This window comes from Salvelinus fontinalis, chromosome 2, assembly GCF_029448725.1.
Source record: "Salvelinus fontinalis isolate EN_2023a chromosome 2, ASM2944872v1, whole genome shotgun sequence".
Taxonomy (NCBI): domain Eukaryota; kingdom Metazoa; phylum Chordata; class Actinopteri; order Salmoniformes; family Salmonidae; genus Salvelinus; species Salvelinus fontinalis.
Window position 1 is genome coordinate 2,926,714 of NC_074666.1, and position 26,026 is coordinate 2,952,739.

The 26,026-nt window shown below is 43.3% G+C and overlaps 1 protein-coding gene across 1 annotated transcript in view; it reads right to left on the reverse strand.

Moving 5' to 3' along the window:
- Positions 1-2,323: 2,323 nt before the first annotated feature.
- Positions 2,324-26,026, reverse strand: part of hook3 (hook microtubule-tethering protein 3) — a 74,398-nt gene continuing 50,695 nt past the window's right edge. Inside the window, exons 14-20 of the mRNA XM_055944249.1 lie at positions 20,589-20,729; positions 15,813-15,900; positions 11,862-11,896; positions 11,646-11,728; positions 11,313-11,518; positions 9,808-9,879; positions 2,324-8,846 (exon numbers count right to left, since the gene is read on the reverse strand). Of these exons, the coding sequence (XP_055800224.1) occupies positions 8,706-8,846; positions 9,808-9,879; positions 11,313-11,518; positions 11,646-11,728; positions 11,862-11,896; positions 15,813-15,900; positions 20,589-20,729 (766 nt within the window). The 3' untranslated portion in view covers positions 2,324-8,705. The remainder of the gene's footprint in view (positions 8,847-9,807; positions 9,880-11,312; positions 11,519-11,645; positions 11,729-11,861; positions 11,897-15,812; positions 15,901-20,588; positions 20,730-26,026) is intronic.

A 26,026-nucleotide genomic window follows, 5' to 3' on the forward strand; every position in this document is an offset into this window, starting at 1 on the left:
CTAATGACCCTGAAACACCACCTTGTCTAATGACCCCTGAAACAACACCTTGTCTAATGACCCCTGAAACAACACCTTGTCTAATGACCCTGAAACAACACCTTGTCTAATGACCCCTGAAACAACACCTTGTCTAATGACCCCTGAAACAACACCTTGTCTAATGACCCCTGAAACAACACCTTGTCTAATGACCTGAAACAACACCTTGTCTAATGACCCCTGAAACAACACCTTGTCTAATGACCCCTGAAACAACACCTTGTCTAATGACCCTGAAACAACACCTTGTCTAATGACCCCTGAAACAACACCTTGTCTAATGACCCTGTAACAACACCTTGTCTAATGACCCCTGAAACAACACCTTGTCTAATGACCCCTGAAACAACACCTTGTCTAATGACCCCTGAAACAACACCTTGTCTAATGACCCCTGAAACAACACCTTGTCTAATGACCCCTGAAACAACACCTTGTCTAATGACCCTGAAACAACACCTTGTCTAATGACCTGTAACAACACCTTGTCTAATGACCTGAAACAACACCTTGTCTAATGACCCCTGAAACAACACCTTGTCTAATGACCCCTGAAACAACACCTTGTCTAATGACCCTGTAACAACACCTTGTCTAATGACCCCTGAAACAACACCTTGTCTAATGACCTGAAACAACACCTTGTCTAATGACCCCTGAAACAACACCTTGTCTAATGACCCTGAAACAACACCTTGTCTAATGACCCCTGAAACAACACCTTGTCTAATGACCCTGTAACAACACCTTGTCTAATGACCCTGAAACAACACCTTGTCTAATGACCCCTGAAACAACACCTTGCCTAATGACCCTGAAACAACACCTTGTCTAATGACCCTGTAACAACACCTTGTCTAATGACCCTGAAACAACACCTTGTCTAATGACCCCTGAAACAACACCTTGTCTAATGACCCCTGAAACAACACCTTGTCTAATGACCCTGAAACAACACCTTGTCTAATGACCCTGAAACAACACCTTGTCTAATGACCTGAAACACCACCTTGTCTAATGACCCCTGAAACAACACCTTGTCTAATGACCCTGAAACAACACCTTGTCTAATGACCCCTGAAACAACACCTTGTCTAATGACCCTGTAACAACACCTTGTCTAATGACCCTGAAACAACACCTTGTCTAATGACCCTGAAACAACACCTTGTCTAATGACCCTGAAACAACACCTTGTCTAATGACCCTGAAACAACACCTTGTCTAATGACCCTGAAACAACACCTTGTCTAATGACCCCTGAAACAACACCTTGTCTAATGACCCTGAAACAACACCTTGTCTAATGACCCCTGAAACAACACCTTGCCTAATGACCCTGAAACAACACCTTGTCTAATGACCCTGAAACAACACCTTGTCTAATGACCCCTGAAACAACACCTTGTCTAATGACCCTGAAACAACACCTTGCCTAATGACCCTGAAACAACACCTTGTCTAATGACCCTGAAACAACACCTTGTCTAATGACCCTGAAACAACACCTTGTCTAATGACCCTGAAACAACACCTTGTCTAATGACCCCTGAAACAACACCTTGTCTAATGACCCCTGAAACAACACCTTGCCTAATGACCCTGAAACAACACCTTGTCTAATGACCCCTGAAACAACACCTTGTCTAATGACCCCTGAAACAACACCTTGTCTAATGACCCCTGAAACAACACCTTGTCTAATGACCCCTGAAACAACACCTTGTCTAATGACCCCTGAAACAACACCTTGTCTAATGACCCTGAAACAACACCTTGTGGAACTTTGGTCCTAGAAAAAGGGGCCCCAAGTCCCAGTGTTACATACAGAGCGATGTCTATCTAGGAGACTCTATACTCCAACCTCATTTCCCAGGGAACCTGTGAAGACATTCCTTCACACCACTCCTTGCCCAAACAAAACCTCCCCTCCCGGCTCCAGTGTGTCCAAAGGTGCCATTTGAAACCCATTCTCATTCAGGACAGGGGCACCAAGCAGGCAGTTCAGCGGTTTACTGGAGGTAACAATACAAACAGTAGTATGTTCCGTATCAAGGTGGGAAGCAGATGAAGGCCAACTCTCTCTCAGCATGTGGGAATTACAATGTTAAAACAGAGAGAGAGAGAGGGGAAAGGAAGTGTTTGACCATATTTCTCCCATAGACGATGGCACAACACAATCAGTGGCTTAGAAAAAGGTCTTACAACATTTGGAGGGGAAAGAATGGTTAGGAAACGTGAATATGACTTTTTATAAAAAAGACTCAGAGAAACAGGTGAATTTAGTTTTATACAATCTTTATTACACCGTCCTCACCCGCTGTACATGTTCACATTTTAAAATCAACACGTTTTACAAGGACAGGAAACTATGAAATCCATCTGATTTTAAAATATCATGTTCTCTTCTCAAATGACCTCGGACTTCCTCATTCCACTGTTTGTTTCTCCCATACAGTGTGTACATATTGTATACAAACATCAATATAAACACATGGAAAATGTTATTTGGTAATTCAGTTAATGTAAAATACGTTTTCTTCCTATGAATACAAATACATTAACCATAAAACCTGCTGATAAGATCTGACTGAAAAGCCTCAGTTATTATTGTTATTTTTAAACAAATATTTCCTCCTAGAAGTTTATTATAGCCTGGTTAAACCATACTGGAACGCTGATCGCCATTGTTTGAAACATTCAGTCTGGTTTAACCAGGCTATAAAAGGTTTATTGTCCCAAAGTTCCGGTTTCCCTGTCAAGACTGCACAAACCGATGTGGGACCAGGCTAGGAGACTAACTGATGTGGGACCAGGTTAGGAGACTAGCTGATGTGGGACCAGGCTAGGAGACTAACTGATGTGGGACCAGGCTAGGAGACTAACTGCTGTGGGACCAGGTTAGGAGACTAGCTGATGTGGGACCAGGCTAGGAGACTAACTGATGTGGGACCAGGCTAGGAGACTAACTGATGTGGGACCAGGTTAGGAGACTAGCTGATGTGGGACCAGGCTAGGAGACTAACTGCTGTGGGATCAGGTTAGGAGACTAGCTGATGTGGGACCAGGCTAGGAGACTAGCTGATGTGGGACCAGGCTAGGAGACTAACTGATGTGGGACCAGGCTAGGAGACATCACTGCTGTGGGACCAGGCTAGGAGACTAGCTGATGTGGGACCAGGCTAGGAGACTAGCTGATGTGGGACCAGGCTAGGAGACTAACTGATGTGGGACCAGGCTAGGAGACTAACTGATGTGGGACCAGGCTAGGAGACTAGCTGATGTGGGACCAGGCTAGGAGACTAGCTGATGTGGAACCAGGCTAGGAGACTAACTGATGTGGGACCAGGCTAGGAGACTAACTGATGTGGGACCAGGCTAGGAGACTAACTGATGTGGGACCAGGCTAGGAGACTAGCTGATGTGGGACCAGGCTAGGAGACTAGCTGATGTGGAACCAGGCTAGGAGACTAACTGCTGTGGGATCAGGCTAGGAGACTAGCTGATGTGGGACCAGGCTAGGAGACTAGCTGATGTGGGACCAGGCTAGGAGACTAACTGATGTGGGACCAGGCTAGGAGACTAACTGATGTGGGACCAGGCTAGGAGACTAGCTGATGTGGGACCAGGCTAGGAGACTAACTGATGTGGGACCAGGCTAGGAGACATCACTGCTGTGGGACCAGGCTAGGAGACTAGCTGATGTGGGACCAGGCTAGGAGACTAGCTGATGTGGGACCAGGCTAGGAGACTAGCTGATGTGGGACCAGGCTAGGAGACTAACTGATGTGGGACCAGGCTAGGAGACTAGCTGATGTGGGATCAGGCTAGGAGACTAGCTGATGTGGGATCAGGCTAGGAGACTAGCTGCTGTGGGACCAGGCTAGGAGACTAACTGATGTGGGACCAGGCTAGGAGACTAACTGCTGTGGGACCAGGCTAGGAGACTAACTGCTGTGGGACCAGGCTAGGAGACTAGCTGCTGTGGGACCAGGCTAGGAGACTAGCTGATGTGGGATCAGGCTAGGAGACTAGCTGATGTGGGATCAGGCTAGGAGACTAGCTGCTGTGGGACCAGGCTAGGAGACTAACTGCTGTGGGACCAGGCTAGGAGACTAGCTGATGTGGGACCAGTGTAGAACCGGTAGGAGTTAATAGACCCATTATCATGGACGGTAGTGAAAAAAACTGTCGTAACTTCAGTACCATTTTACTTAACACCAGAGGTTATAATGCATTATAATGCAATGTCATAAGCATATGACCCTATTATAATGTCTCATCTCATAACGGATGAAATACCAGCCGTTTGAGTCAGTTGACATAAAGAGACAAGATAATACTCTTATAGGTGCTTATAAACAGTTATGAAGCATTATAAGGCTTGAAGTAAAATGTTACCATCATTTTCCCCCAGAGCTCCTGTGTCATGATTAATGAAACTAACTCTTAGTTCCAAACTGCACCCTATTCCCTATATAGGGCCCATAGGGATCTGGTCTAAAGTAGTGCACTAAGCAGGGAATAGTGTTCCGTTTGGGATGCAAGGGGGCAGTTTTACGTTCATCGGGAGACATGCAAAAAAAAAAAAAACAGGACAGTTAAGAGACACGTTGCCCTACCAATCATATCAACACACGTCAGGAGACCAGTCTTTCACACAAGAAGAGTCATAAAAAGTTCATCAGTTGCATAATAAGAGATGGGACAAATATATTTTTGTTATTATGTGAAAACTTGAATTAAAAAGAGACAACAGAATCAGGATGAATACTACAGCCCCTAAGCTGATTTCTTCCTGGTTTTACACGAACGCTTGAGGTAAAAGCCCTTTTAAACACCTTCACAACATCCTTATTGACTTGCTGCCTGTTTGTCCCACGGGCGCCACACCTGGGTCGTGTTCATTAGGGCACATCGTAGCAATACGTTTCAAAAACATTGTGCAACGCAAAAATAAATAGTACTCCCTGTTTCTGTCCATTTTCTTCCATTTGGTGCCTGATGAACATGACCCAGGCTTCAAAAAGGATTTGGGGAAAAGGGTTTCATATCAAACCAGGCTACTAGCTTTATAAAAGGTTCGACAGGTTATCCGCTCTCATTTAATACAACCATTTAGAGAGAGACTTCTCCCACTACTCTACCATTTAGAGAGAGAGACTTCCTAGCAGCCCCAGCTCCCCAACCCCATTAGAGGCTGTTGCGTCTGGTAGTGTCAGAGACAATATGAGCAGTCAGAGACAGGACAGAGACAATATGAGCAGCCAGAGAGAGGACAGAGACAATATGAGCAGTCAGAGACAGGACAGAGACAATATGAGCAGTCAGAGACAGGACAGAGACAATATGAGCAGTCAGAGACAATATGAGCAGTCAGAGACAGGACAGGAGAGTTGTTTAACACGTAGAAGGTTTCAACATGATAGGTAGGAGGATGAAACGATTAATGAACTAGCAAAGTAGGGTTGTGAACGTTAAAACAAAATTGGGATCGTTAATAAAAAAAATCCCTAACCGAAAAACAAATGTTTTTTTCTTTCATTTTATCATTTGTCCCAAAATCAGAAATAACTTTCTCTGTTAGCTGCTCATCTGTGGCCCTGCTCATCTCTGGCCCTGCTCATCTCTGGCCCTGCAATGTCCTTCTTCTGCTCCACGTGCTCTCTCCCTGTTAGTATCCATAGCAACGCCGCCGCTCGAATGATGAGTGAGAGAGACAGAGCTTTTAGATTTTTTTTCGTCACAAAAAAATCAACTGACAAAACTCATGGAATATTATTATTTTCTGTCAGATATTCTCTCGTGTCCACTCTTAACGATGTTCCGGTCTTATATTGGATGAACTTGGTTGTTAATATTTGATGAAGTTGATTCACTTCTGACACCATGTTATGATGGTAAGAGATGACTGTACAGAGACCCTGCTCAGCAGAGCAGGAGGCAACAAACCCCGACCCCATTCTGACCCTTTTTAATACGAATTTTCCTTAACAGTGAATATTTTTTTTTTTTTTACAAATCTTGTTTTTAAAATGGCAGTTTTAAAATGTTAAGAAAACATTTCCACATCCAAAAGCTTCAAGTCCAACACAAAACCATGAGGGTGCAGAGTTGTCAGAACACGTCAACAACAATCTCTTTTATGTCACGTTAAAACGTCATACATCACGTTAAAACGTCATATATCACGTTAAAACGTCTCGTATATCACTTTAAAACGTGATACCCTCCCCAAAACCCTTTTTTTTTTACACTGACATCAGTGGCTGATAAACAGATATTCAGATTGTATGAAAATTAAATTTAAAAAAATCTGGAGATTCTAACGTTCCTAGTATGAAGTCCGTCTACGTTCTACTAAATCACAACAGTAGTCAAGTACCGGCCTCCCGGGTGGCGCAGTGGTCTAGGGCACTAAATCGCAGTGCTAGCTGCGCCACCAGAGTCTCTGGGTTCGCGCCCAGGCTCTGTCGCAGCCGGCTGCAACCGGGAGGTCTGTGGGGCGACGCACAATTGGCATAGCGTCGTCTGGGTTAGGGAGGGTTTGGCCGGTAGGGATATCCTTGTCTCAGTATATAAAATGTATGCACTCTACTGTAAGTCGCTCTGGATAAGAGCGTCTGCTAAATGACTAAAATGTAAAATGTAAGTAAACAGTACACGGTCCAACCCGTTGGTAACCTACTGCTCGTTTCATTGGACAGACACCATGTTAGACAGTCAAACTCCTTTTCAAGTACGACACGACGCCCCACGTTGCGTCAGAGACGTAAAGGCGTAGCACAGTGAGTGAGAACGGGAAATTACGCCCCCACGCTAAACTCGAAGATCAATTTCATGTGTTATAATCCACCTCCTCGAGGCAGCAGTGGTTCTTTTACGAGTTCGTGTGTTTTGTATTTCAGACCCTTTCGATACGTTCAAAATTACAATTTCCATCTGTTAGATATCGTCAGATATGACCACTGACTTAAGTCCACTGCTTAAAATATGGACACTAGCATTTAGAAAGCAACTGGTACACTACACACTGAAATATGAACGAAGGACAGTTTCGTTCACACAGCAGAACTGTTCTCACATGGTCATAGGACAAAAGAGGAAGGAGCCATTTGGAATTCCCTTCAAACAACGCAGGAGGACACGGGGAGAGAGAGATGCTTGATCAACGCAGGAGGACACGGGGAGAGAGAGATGCTTGATTAACGCAGGAGGACACGGGGAGAGAGATGCTTGATCAACGCAGGAGGACACGGGGAGAGAGATGCTTGATTAACGCAGGAGGACACGGGGAGAGAGAGATGCTTGATTAACGCAGGAGGACACGGGGAGAGAGAGATGCTTGATCAACGCAGGAGGACACGGGGAGAGAGATGCTTGATCAACGCAGGAGGACACGGGGAGAGAGATGCTTGATCAACGCAGGAGGACACGGGGAGAGAGAGATGCTTGATCAGTAAATCGCTGGTTCAATAATCAATAATGACCGCTGGGTGAGCGGACTACAGAGGGGAAGACGGTGCTCGCCTTATTTCAGGATCATTAAATAATTCAGCCAATTAAAAATGTTTGATTTAGAAAACAGTCAATTAGAAATAGGAAACTTTCTACTGTTAACATTTCTGATGACGATGATGAAGAAAGGCCTTGTCTAAAACATCCGGGACACTAGTGGAATATATTCTACAGCTAAATACACTGCCAACAGACTAGAGGAGTCCCTATACAACTAACCTTTCAAAATCTCCCACTACAGGCAATAACAAGACTATCGAACACAGACAAACGGAACACACTCAGAGTTACTGGACACATATAAAAAGGTACCGGGACAACTAAAGAGACCAACTCAGAGACATACCATGTCCCTCCTCTGTTACTAAACATGTCCCGACAGTCACTGGCTACATGTCATTACATCAAGATACGAAAATATCCTCCGATTTTAGAACGATTTAACAAAACATCAATCCACTACCAATTTGTGAAAAGTGCATCTCTGCTCACAACATTGTGTTACAAAAGAAATGTGAAAACAGTTATTAGATAGAGGATTCCTGACAGAACAGGAACAGAACGGTAACAGAACGGGAACAGAAGGGTAACAGAAGGGTAACAGAACGGTAACAGAACGGTAACAGAACGGGAACAGAACGGTAACAGAACGGTAACAGAACGGTAACAGAACGGTAACATGTTTTAGAGAAATGTGAAAACAGTTATTAGATAGAGGATTCCTGACAGAACAGGAACAGAACAGTAACAGAACGGTAACAGAACGGTAACAGAACGGTAACAGAACGGTAACATGTTTGAGAGAAATGTGCATAATAATAATACTGTCAGTTAAAGAGCCAGGTAGACCAACTCATCCATCCTGAGCTGAAGGACTGAAGAGGAGGACAGAACAGGAGAGGTTTAATCCATCCTGAACTGTCTGGATTGCTTGGCAAAGCAGACGCCCGTTACAGAGTAGCGTCTGTCTGTCTGGTGGATAACTGGAGGGTTCCGGGGCTGGGGTCAGTTGTTGCCGTGTCTACCTGGCCTGGAGGGTCAGGAGTCAGGGTGAAGGGTCACGTAGGGGTCATGGTGCTGTGTCGACCTGGCCTGGAGGGTCAGGAGTCAGGGTGAAGGGTCAGGTAGGGGTCATGGTGCCGTGTCTACCTGGCGGTGGTAGGCTGTACGTGTCCGGGGTAGGAGCGGCGTGTGCTGGTAGCCTGTCTCTGGCGGGCCAGGAAGGACTGTCCTGAACCCGTACTGGCCAGACGGTCCTCTGCTGCCTTCTTCTGAAGAGCCATGCCCTGTGGGGGGGGAGAGGGGACGACAGACACGGTGGCTTCATTAACACAGATATTCATGAAAGGAATTGATGGTTCAATCCCCTGCGTCTGCTGTGGGACATTTCTTCAAATGTTTCACTCACAATCGCTGAAGACAGCACCACTACTCCTCTACAAAATACACACTGAAGCCAGACAGCATCACTACTCCTCAACAAAATACACACTGAAGTCAGACAGCATCACTACTCCTCAACAAAATACACACTGAAGCCAGACAGCACCACTACTCCTCAACAAAATACACACTGAAGTCAGACAGCATTACTACTCCTCTACAAAATACACACTGAAGCCAGACAGCATCACTACTCCTCAACAAAATACACACTGAAGTCAGACAGCATCACTACTCCTCTACAAAATACACACTGAAGTCAGACAGCATCACTACTCCTCAACAAAATACACACTGAAGCCAGACAGCACCACTACTCCTCAACAAAATACACACTGAAGCCAGACAGCACCACTACTCCTCAACAAAATACACACTGAAGTCAGACAGCATCACTACTCCTCAACAAAATACACACTGAAGCCAGACAGCATCACTACTCCTTTAATCTGGATGGAGTTTTCATTATAAGTGACATAGGAAATCCTACAGCGCCCTCTAGTGTATGAAATGACTAATATAATGTATTATAAACTGGGTGGTTTGAGCCCTGAATGCCGATTGGCTGTCAGCCGTGGTATATCAGACCGTATACCACGGGTATGAACAAAACATTTATTTTTACTGCTCTAATTACGTTGGTAACCAGTTTATAATAGCAATAAGGCACCTGGGGGGTTGTGGTATATGACCAATATACCACGGCTAAGGGCGTTACATTGTGCCTAAGAACAGCCCTTAGCCGTGATATATTGGCCATATACCACACCCCCTCGGGCCTCATTGGTTCAATACAACACTGACCATGCTGTACCAGGCAGACACTATGAGTTTCTCCTCCTGGTCTCTCTGAGCCTTGGTCTTGTCGTAGTCTTTCTGTGGAGGGAGATCAACAGAGGAACAGTAGGTTAGTAGAACGGTTTGAGTCTGACGGAGAAGGTAAATGTAGTAAAGTTGTGATATTAACACATTCACTCACTCACTCATTCACTCACTCACTCACTCACTCATTCACTCACTCACTCACTCACTCACTCACTCACTCACTCACTCACTCACTCACTCACTCACTCACTCACTCACTCACTCACTCACTCACTCACTCACTCACTCACTCACTCACTCACTCACTCACTCACTCACTCACTCAAACCCAACCCCCATGTGAAGTATCCTGTAGCTGGTTCTTCAGGGCCTGGACCTAACCCTTACCCTAAACCCAGTTCAACCCCTACACCCTAACCCCTACACCCTAACCCCCTAACCCCTACACCCTAACCCCTACACCCTAACCCCAACCCCCACACCTACACCCTAACACCTACATCCTAACCCCTACACCCTAACCCCTACACCCTAACCCCTACATCCTAACCCCTACATCCTAACCCCTACACCCTAACCCCTACATCCTAACCCCTACATCCTAACCCCTACATCCTAACCCCTACACCCTAACCCCTACATCCTAACCCCTACACCCTAACCCCTACATCCTAACCCCCTACATCCAAACCCCTACACCCTACACCCTAACCCCTACACCCTAACCCCTACACCCTAACCCTTACCCTTACCCTAACCCCTACACCCTAACCCCTACACCCTAACCCCTACACCCTAACCCCTACACCAGCCCCTTGGTACCTCCAGAGAGTGTAGCATCCTCTCCTTCTCCTGCAGCTGGTTCTTCAAGGCCTGGACCTAACCCTAACCCCTACACCGTAACCCCTACACCGTAACCCCTACACCCTAACCCCTACACCCTAACCCCTACACCCTAACCCCTACACCAGCCCCTTGGTACCTCCAGAGAGTGTAGCATCCTTTCCCTCTCCTGCAGCTGGTTCTTCAAGGCCTGGACCTAACCCTAACCCCTACACCCTAACCCCTACACCCTAACCCCTACACCCTAACCCCTACACCCTAACCCCTACACCCTAACCCCTACATCCAAACCCCTACATCCAAACCCCTACACCCTAACCCCTACATCCTAACCCCTACACCCTAACCCCTACACCCTAACCCCTACATCCAAACCCCTACACCCTAACCCCTACATCCTAACCCCTAACCCCTACACCCTAACCCCTACACCCTAACCCCTACACCCTAACCCCTACACCAGCCCCTTGGTACCTCCAGAGAGTGTAGCATCCTTTCCCTCTCCTGCAGCTGGTTCTTCAAGGCCTGGACCTAACCCTAACCCCTACACCCTACACCCTACACCCTACACCCTAACCCCTACACCCTAACCCCTACACCCTAACCCCTACACCCTAACCCCTACACCAGCCCCTTGGTACCTCCAGAGAGTGTAGCATCCTCTCCTTCTCCTGCAGCTGGTTCTTCAAGGCCTGGACCTCTGGTGCTGAGCCCTGGTTCTGTTTAGGGTCCAGGGTCCGGATAACACTCTTCGCCTTCTCCAGGTACTTCTTATTTCTGTCTTCCATCTGCTTCATGTCTTCATCCTTCTTCTTCAGTGCTTCCTCTAGCTCCTCCACTTTCTGGGCTGGAAGGAGAATCAGCACAATAGTTAAGACTAACAACTAAGTCACTATGGATAAAAGCATCTCTGCTAAGTCTAATTTGTGTATATTCTATATAAAACTACAACGATAATAGATGTTTAAACTTACAGCTAGATGTGTATTTGGGTTCCAAGTCATCGATGTACGCACTCTTCTTCTGCAGTTCACTGTTCACTTCCCGTAACTTCTCCCTTTTAGAGAACACAACATCAGTAACAGACAAGTCAGGGGTCATCCCTTACAGTGTGAAGAAAAAAAATTAATCTGACCAAACTTTTTAAAACTTTCTAGCGTAAATCATCAAATAGTTAAATGACTACTTACATGTGTACATCATTCTTCTTCTTCAGAATGATTGACTAAAAACAAAAAAACAATTGGGTTATGATTTCATCAAGACGAGAGCTGTCCACCAGAGGGCGCTGTAAAAGCACCAACGATGTCACGTACATTCGGCCTACGCTGTGCTGACTCGACATGCTGACACATTGAGACACAGTACAATACTGTAACGCTCGGAATTATGGAGCGATACACATATTTGATGTTGGTATATTGACTTTCTGTTTATTTTTTCATTTCCCTAAATTAAATGAAAAGGTGAACTGGAAATTGGACTTCCAAGTTCTAAATACGCCATGAATGATTTAGGAGCTAAGATTCATATCTCATGTGGTATGAAATAAGACCTGTAGCTAGGAGCTAAGATTCATATCTCATGTGGTATGAAATAGGTGTAGCTAGGGGCAAGGATTCATATCTCATGTGGTATGAAATAGGTGTAGCTAGGAGCTAGGATTCATATCTCACGTGGTAGTGTGTAGCTTGGAAACAAAGCCTCTATAGAGACTAGTAGCGCCCTGATTTAAAATCAACAGCATGTATACTGAACAAAAATATAAACGCAAAATGCAATGATTTTACTGAGTTACAGTTCATAGAAGGAAATCTGTCAATTTGAATTAATTAATTAGGTACTAATCTATGGATTTCACTTGACTGGGTAGGGGTGAAGCCTTGGGTGGGGGTGCAGGGGTGCAACCTTGGGTGGGGGTGCAGGCTTGGGTGGGCCTGGGAGGGCATAGGCCCACCCACTGGGGAGCCAGGCCCAGGCCCAGCCAATCAGAATTCGTTTTTCCCCCACATAAAAAGGGCTTTATTACAGACAAATATTCCTCAGTTTCATCAGCTGTCTGGGTGGCTGGTCTCAGACGATCCTGCAGGTGACGATGCTGGATGTGGAGGTCCAGGGTTGGCGTGGTTACACGTGGTCGTGAGGATTGTTGGATGTATTGCCAAAATCTCTAAAACGAAGTTGGAGGCGGCTTATGGTAGAGAAATTAACATTCAATTCTCTGGCAACAGCTCTGGTGGAAATTCCAGCGGTCAGCATGCCAATTGCACAATCCATAAAAACTGTTGTCCCCAGCACAAGGTGCATCTGTGTATTGATCATGCTTTTTGTTCACAAAATGTGAGATAAATATGCTTTATGTGCGTATGTAACATTTCTGGGATATTTTATTTCAGCTCAGGAAACGTGGGACCAACACTTTACATGTTGCGTTTATATTTTTGGTCATTATAGATTGAAAATGCAATTCTTAACCACTGATCTAACTACGCTGAGTCTACAAAACATTAAGAACACCTTCCTAATATTGAGTGGCACCCCCTTTTGCCCTCAGAGCAGCCTCAATTCATCAGGGGGGGGACTCTACAAGGTGTTGAAAGCGTTCCACAGGGACGCTGGTCCATGTTAACCTCAATGCTTCCCACAGTTGAGTCAAGTTGGCTGGATGTCCTTTGGGTGGTGGACCGTTCGTGATACACAGGGAAGCTGTTGAGAATGAAAAACCCAGCAACGGTGCAGTTCTTGACACAAACCGGTGCGCCTGGTACCTACTACCATACTCCGTTCAAAGGCACTTAAATCTTTTGTCATGTCCATTCACCCTCTGAATGGAATTGTCTCAAGGCTTAAAAATCCTTCTTTAACCCGTCTCCTCCCCTTCATCTACACTGATTGAAGTGGATTTAACAGGTGACATCAATAAGGGATCGTAGCTTTCACCTGGATTCACCTGGTCAGTCTGTGTCATGGAAAGAGCAGGTGTTCTTAATGTTTTGTCCACTCAGTGTATAATGGAAGGAAACTATTACACATGAAGTGAAGGAGTCTAACTGGGATCTCCAAGCCATACTTACAATCACCTGGGGGGGGGGGGGGGGGGGGAAGCAGAGTTAGAGAGAGAGGATGGGTGATTTAATACAGGACAAAACCAGGGACCCACAGAGAGATGGGGGGGGCAAGAGAGAGAGAGGGGTGGCGAGAGAGAGGGGGGGAGAGAGAGGGGGGGAGATTTAATACGGGACAAAACCAGGGACCCACAGAGAGATGGGGGGGGCAAGAGAGAGAGAGGGGTGGCGAGAGAGAGGGGGGGAGAGAGAGGGGGGGAGATTTAATACGGGACAAAACCAGGGACCCACAGAGAGATGGGGGGGCAAGAGAGAGAGAGGGGTGGCGAGAGAGAGGGGGGGAGAGAGAGGGGGGGAGATTTAATACGGGACAAAACCAGGGACCCACAGAGAGGGGGGGGGCGAGAGAGAGAGAGAGAGAGAGAGAGAGCGAGAGAGAGAGAGAGAGGGGGGGGGGGGGGGGGGCGAGAGCCCCATTTCAGTTAGATTGGTCATGCAGTGAGGAGACAAAGACAAGAGGCGGTTACGTCGTCACACACACAATACTCTTCCTGCTGATGTCATCGATGACAGTCCCATTATCCAATCAGGAGAGCTCTATACACACACACACGACCTCTAACCTTCAACCAGGATAGGTTGGCCGGGTAAATCAATGCCTTTCCAACGCTACAACATGAGTGATGTTACACAGACGACAACCGAGAACACACACACACACACACACACACACACACACACACACACACACACACACACACACACACACACACACACACACACACACACACACACACACACACACACACACACACACACACACACAGAGTGTTAGAATGTTAGTGACACGTAACAACACATCCATGCAGTTTATGGGGTGATATGAAGACAATGAAACAGACTAACATTAGTAACTTGTTGCTTTATTTTACTCATGGGGGAAAAATTCTGGGTAAAAAAGCCAGACAAGAGAATGAACGGACATGACGTAGCAGAAAGAGCCAGCTCCCTTCCCCGGATCTAATGTGAACACCCCCAGGATGACAGGTTCTGTAGTTTAATGTGAACACCCCCAGGATGACAGGGTGTTGTGGGGGTTTACATTTACATTTACATTTAAGTCATTTAGCAGACGCTCTTATCCAGAGCGACTTACAAATTGGTTTCTGTAGTTTAATGTGAACACCCCCAGGATGACAGGGGGTTGTGGGGGATTCTGTAGTTTAATGTGAACCCCCCCAGGATGACAGGTTCTGTAGTTTAATGTGAACCCCCCCAGGATGACAGGGTGTTGTGGGGGATTCTGTGGTTTAATGTGAACACCCCCAGGATGACAGGTTCTGTAGTTTAATGTGAACACCCCCAGGATGACGGGTTCTGTAGTTTAATGTGAACACCCCCAGGATGACAGGGTGTTGTGGGGGATTCTGTGGTTTAATGTGAACACCCCCAGGATGACAGGAGGTTGTGGGGGATTCTGTGGTTTAATGTGAACACCCCCAGGATGACAGGGGGTTGTGGGGGATTCTGTGGTTTAATGTGAACCCCCCCAGGATGACAGGGTGTTGTGGGGGATTCTGTGGTTTAATGTGAACACCCCCAGGATGACAGGTTCTGTAGTTTAATGTGAACCCCCCCAGGATGACAGGGTGTTCTGTAGTTTAATGTGAACCCCCCCAGGATGACAGGGTGTTCTGTAGTTTAATGTGAACCCCCCCAGGATGACAGGGGGTTCTGTAGTTTAATGTGAACCCCCCCAGGATGACAGGGTGTTCTGTAGTTTAATGTGAACACCCCCAGGATGACAGGGTGTTGTGGGGGATTCTGTAGTTTAATGTGAACACCCCCAGGATGACAGGGTGTTTTGTAGTTTAATGTGAACACCCCCAGGATGACAGGGTGTTGTGGAGGGTTCTGTAGTTTAATGTGAACACCCCCAGGATGACAGTTTCTGTAGTTTCCAGTTCTTTAAATAGTTGTTCTGATCGTTGTAATGTAATAAACCACCACGGCATCTCTATAAACAGCAGCAGATAGTCTGAGAAGCTGATCTGAGATCAGTTTAGTGGTACTCACATCCTCTGCTTTGGAGCCCTGTTCCTGAAGACTCCTCTGCAGCTCCTCCACCTGACTCTGACCCTCAATCAGTCTCTGGTTCACCAGTCTGGAACACACAGTCACCATGAGTCAGTGTGTGTGTGTGTGTGTGTGTGTGTGTGTGCGCGGGGGGGAGAGGGGTTACAATTAGGGTTAGAACTAGGGTTAGAGAAAATAGGATTTTTAATAGAAATTCATTTGAGGTATTCACAAGGACATAAACATATGTAGTGTGTATAGTGTAGTGTGTATAGTGTAGTGTGTATAGTGTAGTGTGTATAGTATAGTGTGTATAGTGTAGTGTGTATAGTGTAGTGTGTATAGTATAGTGTGTATAGTGTAGTGTGTATAGTATAGTGTGTATAGTGTAGTGTGTATAGTGTAGTGTGTATAGTATAGTGTGTATAGTATAGTATAGTGTGTATAGTATAGTGTTTATAGTGTAGTGTGTATAGTGTAGTGTTTATAGTGTGTATAGTGTGTATAGTGTAGTGTGTATAGTGCAGTGTGTATAGTGTGTATAGTATAGTGTGTATAGTGTAGTGTGTATAGTGTATATAGTATAGTGTGTATAGTGTAGTGTTTATAGTGTGTATAGTATAGTGTGTATAGTGTGTATAGTATAGTGTGTATAGTATAGTGTGTATAGTGTAGTGTGTATCGTGTAGTGTTTATAGTGTGTATAGTGTGTATAGTATAGTGTGTATAGTGTGTATAGTGTAGTGTGTATAGTATAGTGTGTATAGTGTGTATAGTGTAGTGTGTATAGTGTGTATAGTATAGTGTGTATAGTGTAGTGTGTATAGTGTAGTGTTTATAGTGTGTATAGTGTGTATAGTATAGTGTGTATAGTGTGTATAGTGTAGTGTGTATAGTGTGTATAGTATAGTGTGTATAGTGTAGTGTGTATAGTGTAGTGTTTATAGTGTGTATAGTGTAGTGTGTATAGTGTGTATAGTATAGTGTGTATAGTGTAGTGTGTATAGTGTAGTGTGTATAGTGTATATAGTATAGTGTGTATAGTGTAGTGTGTATAGTGTAGTGTTTATAGTGTAGTGTTTATAGTGTGTATAGTGTGTATAGTGTAGTGTGTATAGTGTAGTGTGTATAGTGTGTATAGTATAGTGTGTATAGTGTAGTGTGTATAGTGTAGTGTGTATAGTGTAGTGTGTATAGTGTAGTGTGTATAGTGTGTATAGTATAGTGTGTATAGTGTAGTGTGTATAGTGTAGTGTGTATAGTGTGTATAGTATAGTGTGTATAGTGTAGTGTGTATAGTGTGTATAGTATAGTGTGTATAGTGTAGTGTGTATAGTATAGTGTGTATAGTGTAGTGTGTATAGTGTAGTGTTTATAGTGTGTATAGTGTGTATAGTGTAGTGTGTATAGTATAGTGTAGTGTGTATAGTGTGTATAGTGTAGTGTGTATAGTGTAGTGTTTATAGTGTGTATAGTGTGTATAGTATAGTGTGTATAGTGTGTATAGTGTAGTGTGTATAGTGTGTATAGTATAGTGTGTATAGTGTAGTGTGTATAGTGTAGTGTTTATAGTGTGTATAGTGTGTATAGTATGTGTGTATAGTGTGTATAGTGTAGTGTGTATAGTGTGTATAGTATAGTGTGTATAGTGTAGTGTGTATAGTGTAGTGTGTATAGTGTATATAGTATAGTGTGTATAGTGTAGTGTGTATAGTGTAGTGTTTATAGTGTAGTGTTTATAGTGTGTATAGTGTGTATAGTGTAGTGTGTATAGTGTAGTGTGTATAGTGTGTATAGTATAGTGTGTATAGTGTAGTGTGTATAGTGTAGTGTGTATAGTGTAGTGTGTATAGTGTAGTGTGTATAGTGTGTATAGTATAGTGTGTATAGTGTAGTGTGTATAGTGTAGTGTGTATAGTGTGTATAGTATAGTGTGTATAGTGTAGTGTGTATAGTGTGTATAGTATAGTGTGTATAGTGTAGTGTGTATAGTATAGTGTGTATAGTGTAGTGTGTATAGTGTAGTGTTTATAGTGTGTATAGTGTGTATAGTGTAGTGTGTATAGTATAGTGTAGTGTGTATAGTGTGTATAGTGTAGTGTGTATAGTGTGTATAGTATAGTGTGTATAGTGTGTATAGTATAGTGTGTATAGTGTAGTGTGTATAGTGTGTATAGTATAGTGTGTGTAGTGTAGTGTGTATAGTGTAGTGTTTATAGTGTGTATAGTGTGTATAGTGTAGTGTGTATAGTGTAGTGTGTATAGTGTAGTGTGTATAGTGTGTATAGTATAGTGTGTATAGTATAGTGTGTATAGTGTGTATAGTGTAGTGTGTATAGTGTAGTGTGTATAGTGTAGTGTGTATAGTATAGTGTGTATAGTATAGTGTGTATAGTGTAGTGTGTATAGTGTAGTGTGTATAGTATAGTGTGTATAGTATAGTGTGTATAGTATAGTGTGTATAGTGTGTATAGTATAGTGTGTATAGTGTAGTGTGTATAGTGTAGTGTGTATAGTGTAGTGTGTATAGTGTAGTGTGTATAGTATAGTGTGTATAGTGTAGTGTGTATAGTGTAGTGTGTATAGTGTAGTGTGTATAGTGTAGTGTGTATAGTGTAGTGTGTATAGTGTAGTGTGTATAGTGTAGTGTGTATAGTGTAGTGTGTATAGTGTAGTGTGTATAGTGTAGTGTGTATAGTGTAGTGTGTATAGTGTGTATAGTGTAGTGTGTATAGTGTAGTGTTTATAGTGTGTATAGTGTGTATAGTATAGTGTGTATAGTGTAGTGTGTATAGTGTAGTGTGTATAGTGTAGTGTGTATAGTATAGTGTGTATAGTATAGTGTGTATAGTATAGTGTGTATAGTGTAGTGTGTATAGTGTAGTGTGTATAGTATAGTGTGTATAGTGTAGTGTGTATAGTGTAGTGTGTATAGTATAGTGTGTATAGTGTAGTGTGTATAGTGTAGTGTGTATAGTGTGTATAGTATAGTGTGTATAGTGTAGTGTGTATAGTGTGTATAGTATAGTGTGTATAGTGTAGTGTATATAGTGTAGTATATATAGTGTAGTGTATATAGTGTAGTGTGTATAGTGTATTGTGTATAGTATAGTGTGTATAGTGTAGTGTGTATAGTGTGTATAGTGTAGTGTGTATAGTGTAGTGTGTATAGTGTGTATAGTATAGTGTGTGTAGTGTAGTGTGTATAGTGTGTATAGTGTAGTGTGTATAGTGTAGTGTGTATAGTATAGTGTGTATAGTGTGTATAGTATAGTGTGTATAGTATAGTGTGTATAGTATAGTGTGTGTAGTCTGTATAGTATAGTGTGTATAGTGTAGTGTGTATAGTGTAGTGTGTATAGTGTAGTGTGTATAGTGTGTATAGTATAGTGTGTATAGTGTAGTGTGTATAGTATAGTGTATATAGTGTAGTGTATATAGTGTAGTGTGTATAGTGTAGTGTGTATAGTGTAGTGTGTATAGTGTAGTGTGTATAGTGTGTATAGTATAGTGTGTATAGTGTAGTGTGTATAGTGTAGTGTGTATAGTGTAGTGTTTATAGTGTGTATAGTGTGTATAGTATAGTGTGTATAGTGTAGTGTGTATAGTATAGTGTGTATAGTGTAGTGTGTATAGTGTGTATAGTGTAGTGTGTATAGTATAGTGTGTATAGTATAGTGTGTATAGTATAGTGTGTATAGTGTAGTGTGTATAGTGTAGTGTGTATAGTGTGTATAGTGTAGTGTGTATAGTGTAGTGTGTATAGTGTAGTGTGTATAGTGTGTATAGTATAGTGTGTATAGTGTAGTGTGTATAGTGTAGTGTGTATAGTGTGTATAGTGTGTATAGTGTGTATAGTGTAGTGTGTATAGTGTAGTGTGTATAGTGTAGTGTGTATAGTGTGTATAGTATAGTGTGTATAGTGTAGTGTGTATAGTGTAGTGTGTATAGTGTGTATAGTATAGTGTGTATAGTGTAGTGTGTATAGTGTAGTGTGTATAGTGTGTATAGTGTGTATAGTGTGTATAGTGTAGTGTGTATAGTGTAGTGTGTATAGTGTAGTGTGTATAGTGTGTATAGTATAGTGTGTATAGTGTAGTGTGTATAGTGTAGTGTGTATAGTGTAGTGTGTATAGTATAGTGTGTATAGTGTGTATAGTATAGTGTGTATAGTGTAGTGTGTATAGTGTAGTGTGTATAGTGTAGTGTGTATAGTATAGTGTGTATAGTATGTGTGTATAGTGTGTATAGTGTAGTGTGTATAGTGTGTATAGTGTAGTGTGTATAGTGTAGTGTGTATAGTGTAGTGTGTATAGTATAGTGTGTATAGTGTGTATAGTATAGTGTGTATAGTGTAGTGTGTATAGTGTAGTGTGTATAGTGTGTATAGTGTAGTGTGTATAGTGTGTATAGTGTAGTGTGTATAGTGTAGTGTGTATAGTGTAGTGTGTATAGTGTGTATAGTATAGTGTGTATAGTATGTGTGTATAGTGTGTATAGTATAGTGTGTATAGTATAGTGTGTATAGTGTAGTGTGTATAGTGTAGTGTGTATAGTGTAGTGTGTATAGTGTGTATTGTGTGTATAGTGTAGTGTGTATAGTGTAGTGTGTATAGTGTGTATTGTCTGTATAGTGTAGTGTGTATAGTGTATGTAGTGTGTATAGTGTATGTAGTGTGTGTGTGTGTGTGTAGTGTGTGTGTGTGTAGTGTGTAGTGTGTGTGTAGTGTGTGTGTAGTGTGTAGTGTGTTGTGTGTGTGTATGTAGTGTGTGTACCTGTTTTCTGTCTCCAGTTCGTTCTTCCTGCTGTTAGCGTCCTCCAGCAGACTCTGCAGCAGAGCGATCTTGTCATTATCAGAACCCTCCTGGGCCAGCTTCAACATGTTGTTCTCATGCTGCAGTCTGATCAGCCTCTCTCTGGAACACAGGACCACCACATTATCCACATTACTGTCTAACACATTACCCACATTACCAACACTACTGTCCAACACATTACCAGCATTACCAACATTACTGTCTAACACATTACCCACATTACTGTTTAACACATTACTAACATTACTGTCTAACACATTATCAAGATTACTGTCTAACACATTATCTATATTACTGTCTAACACATTATCAACATTACTGTCTAACACATTACCAACACTACTGTCTAACACATTACCAACATTACTGTCTAACACATTACCAACACTACTGTCTAACACATTACCAACACTACTGTCTAACACATTATCAACACTACTGTCTAACACATTACCTACATTACCAACATTACTGTCTAACACATTACCAAAATTACTGTCTAACACATTACCAACATTACTGTCTAACACATTACCCACATTACCAACACTACTGTCCAAACACATTACCAAAATTACTGTCTAACACATTACCTACATTACTGTCTAACACATTACCTACATTACTGTCTAACACATTACCAACATTACTGTCTAACACATTACAAACATTACTGTCTAACACATTACCCACATTACCAACACTACTGTCTAACACATTACCAACACTACTGTCCAAAACATTACCTACATTACCAACACTACTGTCCAACACATTACCAACACTACTGTCCAACACATTACCAACACTACTGTCTAACACATTACCTACATTACCAACACTACTGTCCAACACATTACCAACACTACTGTCTAACACATTACCAACATTACTGTCCAAAACATTACCTACATTACCAACATTACTGTCTAACAGATTACCAACACTACTGTCCAACACATTACCAACATTACTGTCTAACACATGACCCACATTACCAACACTACTGTCCAACACATTACCAACATTACTGTCTAACACATTACCTACATTATCAACATTACTGTCTAACACATTACCCACATTACCAACACTACTGTCCAACACATTACCAACACTACTGTCTAACACATTACCAACACGACTGTCTAACACATTACCAACATTACTGTCTAACACATTACCAACACTACTGCCCAACACATTACCTACATTACCAACACTACTGTCCAACACATTACCCACATTACTGTCTAACACATTACCCACGTTACCAACACTACTGCCCAACACATTACCAACATTACTGTCCAACACATTACCCACACTACTGTCCAACACATGACCTACATTACCAACACATTACCCACATTACTGTCCAACACTACTACCCAACACATTACCACCATTACTGTCCAACACATTACCAACATTACCAACACTACTGCCCAACACATTACCAACATTACTGTCCAACACATTACCTACATTACCAACACTACTGCCCAACACATTACCACCATTACTGTCCAACACATTACCTACATTACCAACACTACTGCCCAACACATTACCACCATTACTGCCCAACACATTACCAACATTACTGTCCAACACATTACCTACATTACCAACACTACTGCCCAACACATTACCCACATTACCAACACTACTGTCCAACACATTACCAACATTACTGTCCAACACATTACCCACATTACCAACACTACTGTCCAACACATTACCAGCATTACTGTCCAACACATTACCCACATTACTGTCCAACACATTACCAACATTACTGTCGAACACATTACACATTACCATTACCAACAATACAACACGGTAACACACAGAGACAGACATTAACATGTTACTATCTAACACGGTAACACACAGAGACAGACACGTTACTGTCTAACACGGTAACACACAGAGACAGACACGTTACTGTCTAACACGGCAACACACAGAGACAGACACGTTACTGTCTAACACGGTAACACACAGAGACAGACATTAACATGTTACTATCTAACACGGTAACACACAGAGACAACCACGTTACTGTCTAACACGGTAACACACAGAGACAACCACGTTACTGTCTAACACGGTAACACACAGAGACAACCACGTTACTGTCTAACACGGTAACACACAGAGACAGACACGTTACTGTCTAACACGGTAACACACAGAGACAGACACGTTACTGTCTAACACGGTAACACACAGAGACAGACACGTTACTGTCTAACACGGTAACACACAGAGACAGACACGTTACTGTCTAACACGGTAACAGACAGAGACAGACACGTTACTGTCTAACACGGCAACACACAGAGACAGACACGTTACTGTCTAACACGGTAACACACAGAGACAACCACGTTACTGTCTAACACGGTAACACACAGAGACAGACACGTTACTGTCTAACACGGTAACACACAGAGACAGACACGTTACTGTCTAACACGGTAACAGACAGAGACAGACACGTTACTGTCTAACATGGTAACACAAAGAGACAGACACGTTACTGTCTAACACGGTAACACACAGAGACAGACACGTTACTGTCTAACACGGCAACACACAGAGACAGACACGTTACTGTCTAACACGGTAACACACAGAGACAACCACGTTACTGTCTAACACGGTAACACACAGAGACAGACACGTTACTGTCTAACACGGTAACACACAGAGACAGACACGTTACTGTCTAACACGGTAACAGACAGAGACAGACACGTTACTGTCTAACACGGCAACACACAGAGACAGACACGTTACTGTCTAACACGGTAACACACAGAGACAGACATTAACATGTTACTGTCTAACACATTAACATTGGCTATTATACAGCTTCAACATCTACATGTTGTTTAATTCTATGTAAATTGTAAAGTATTTTGTCTGTAATGTTTTTGTTCGTTATGTGTCCAACTCCAGTAAGACTAGCCGTCTCCATGGCGTCGGCTAATGGAGATCCTAATAAAAATAAAAAAATAAAAAATCAGACGCTCTCTGGAACAGAACACAGAGATCGACTAATTCTTTAGTCTCGGTCAGGCTTTGTCCACTAGGACCAGACAGCCCAAGGCCTGGTTTCCCAAAAAAGCAACCGAAGTTCATTGTTAAAACCTTCATAGCCAGCAGCATACCACCCTGCATCCCACTGCTGACTTGTCTCTGAAGTTAAGCAGGGTTGGTCCTGGTTGGTCCCTGGTTTCCAGCCACTAGACTGAGCTATGCTACATTAGCGCTAGCTGTGTTTCCAGCCACTAGACTGTGCTATGCTACACTAACGCTAGCTGTGTTTCCAGCCACTAGATTGAGCTATGCTACATTAGCGCTAGCTGTGTTTCCAGCCACTAGACTGAGCTATGCTACACTAACGCTAGCTGTGTTTCCAACCACTAGACTGAGCTATGCTACACTAACGCTAGCTGTGTTTCCAGCCACTAGACTGAGCTATGCTACACTAACGTTAGCTGTGTTTCCAACCACTAGACTGAGCTATGCTACATTAGCGCTAGCTGTGTTTCCAGCCACTAGACTGAGCTATGCTACACTAACGCTAGCTGTGTTTCCAACCACTAGACTGAGCTACATTAACGCTAGCTGTGTTTCCAACCATTAGACTGAGCTATGCTACACTAACGCTAGCTGTGTTTCCAACCACTAGACTGAGCTATGCTACACTAACGCTAGCTGTGTTTCCAGCCACTAGACTGAGCTATGCTACACTAACGCTAGCTGTGTTTCCAACCACTAGACTGAGCTATGCTACACTAACGCTAGCTGTGTTTCCAGCCACTAGACTGAGCTATGCTACATTAGCGCTAGCTGTGTTTCCAGCCACTAGACTGAGCTATGCTACACTAACGTTAGCTGTGTTTCCAACCACTAGACTGAGCTATGCTACATTAGCGCTAGCTGTGTTTCCAGCCACTAGACTGTGCTATGCTACACTAACGCTAGCTGTGTTTCCAACCACGAGACTGAGCTATGCTACATTAGCGCTAGCTGTGTTTCCAACCACTAGACTGAGCTATGCTACACTAATGTTAGCTGTGTTTCCAGCCACTAGACTGAGCTATGCTACACTAACGTTAGCTGTGTTTCCAGCCACTAGACTGAGCTATGCTACACTAACGCTAGCTGTGTTTCCAACCACTAGACTGAGCTACATTAACGCTAGCTGTGTTTCCAACCACTAGACTGAGCTATGCTACACTAACGCTAGCTGTGTTTCCAGCCACTAGACTGAGCTATGCTACACTAACGTTAGCTGTGTTTCCAACCACTAGACTGAGCTACGATACACTAACGCTAGCTGTGTTTCCAGGCACTAGACTGAGCTATGCTACATTAACGTTAGCTGTGTTTCCAACCACTAGACTGAGCTATGCTACATTAGCGCTAGCTGTGTTTCCAGCCACTAGACTGAGCTACGCTACACTAACCCTAGCTGTGTTTCCAGCCACTAGACTGAGCTACGCTACACTAACGCTAGCTGTGTTTCCAACCACTAGACTGAGCTATGCTACACTAACGCTAGCTGTGTTTCCAACCACTAGACTGAGCTATGCTACACTAACGCTAGCTGTGTTTCCAACCACTAGACTGAGCTATGCTACACTAACGCTAGCTGTGTTTCCAACCACTAGACTGAGCTATGCTACACTAACGTTAGCTGTGTTTCCAACCACTAGACTGAGCTATGCTACACTAACGCTAGCTGTGTTTCCAACCACTAGACTGAGCTATGCTACACTAACGCTAGCTGTGTTTCCAACCACGAGACTGAGCTATGCTACACTAACGCTAGCTGTGTTTCCAACCACTAGAATGAGCTATACTACACTAACGCTAGCTGTGTTTCCAGCCACTAGACTGAGCTATGCTACACTAACGCTAGCTGTGTTTCCAACCACTAGACTGAGCTATGCTACACTAACGTTAGCTGTGTTTCCAACCACTAGACTGAGCTATGCTACACTAACGCTAGCTGTGTTTCCAACCACTAGACTGAGCTATGCTACACTAACGCTAGCTGTGTTTCCAACCACTAGACTGAGCTATGCTACACTAACGCTAGCTGTGTTTCCAACCACTAGACTGAGCTATGCTACACTAACGCTAGCTGTGTTTCCAACCACTAGACTGAGCTATGCTACACTAACGTTAGCTGTGTTTCCAACCACTAGACTGAGCTATGCTACACTAACGTTAGCTGTGTTTCCAACCACTAGACTGAGCTATGCTACACTAACGCTAGCTGTGTTTCCAACCACTAGACTGAGCTATGCTACACTAACGCTAGCTGTGTTTCCAACCACGAGACTGAGCTATGCTACACTAACGTTAGCTGT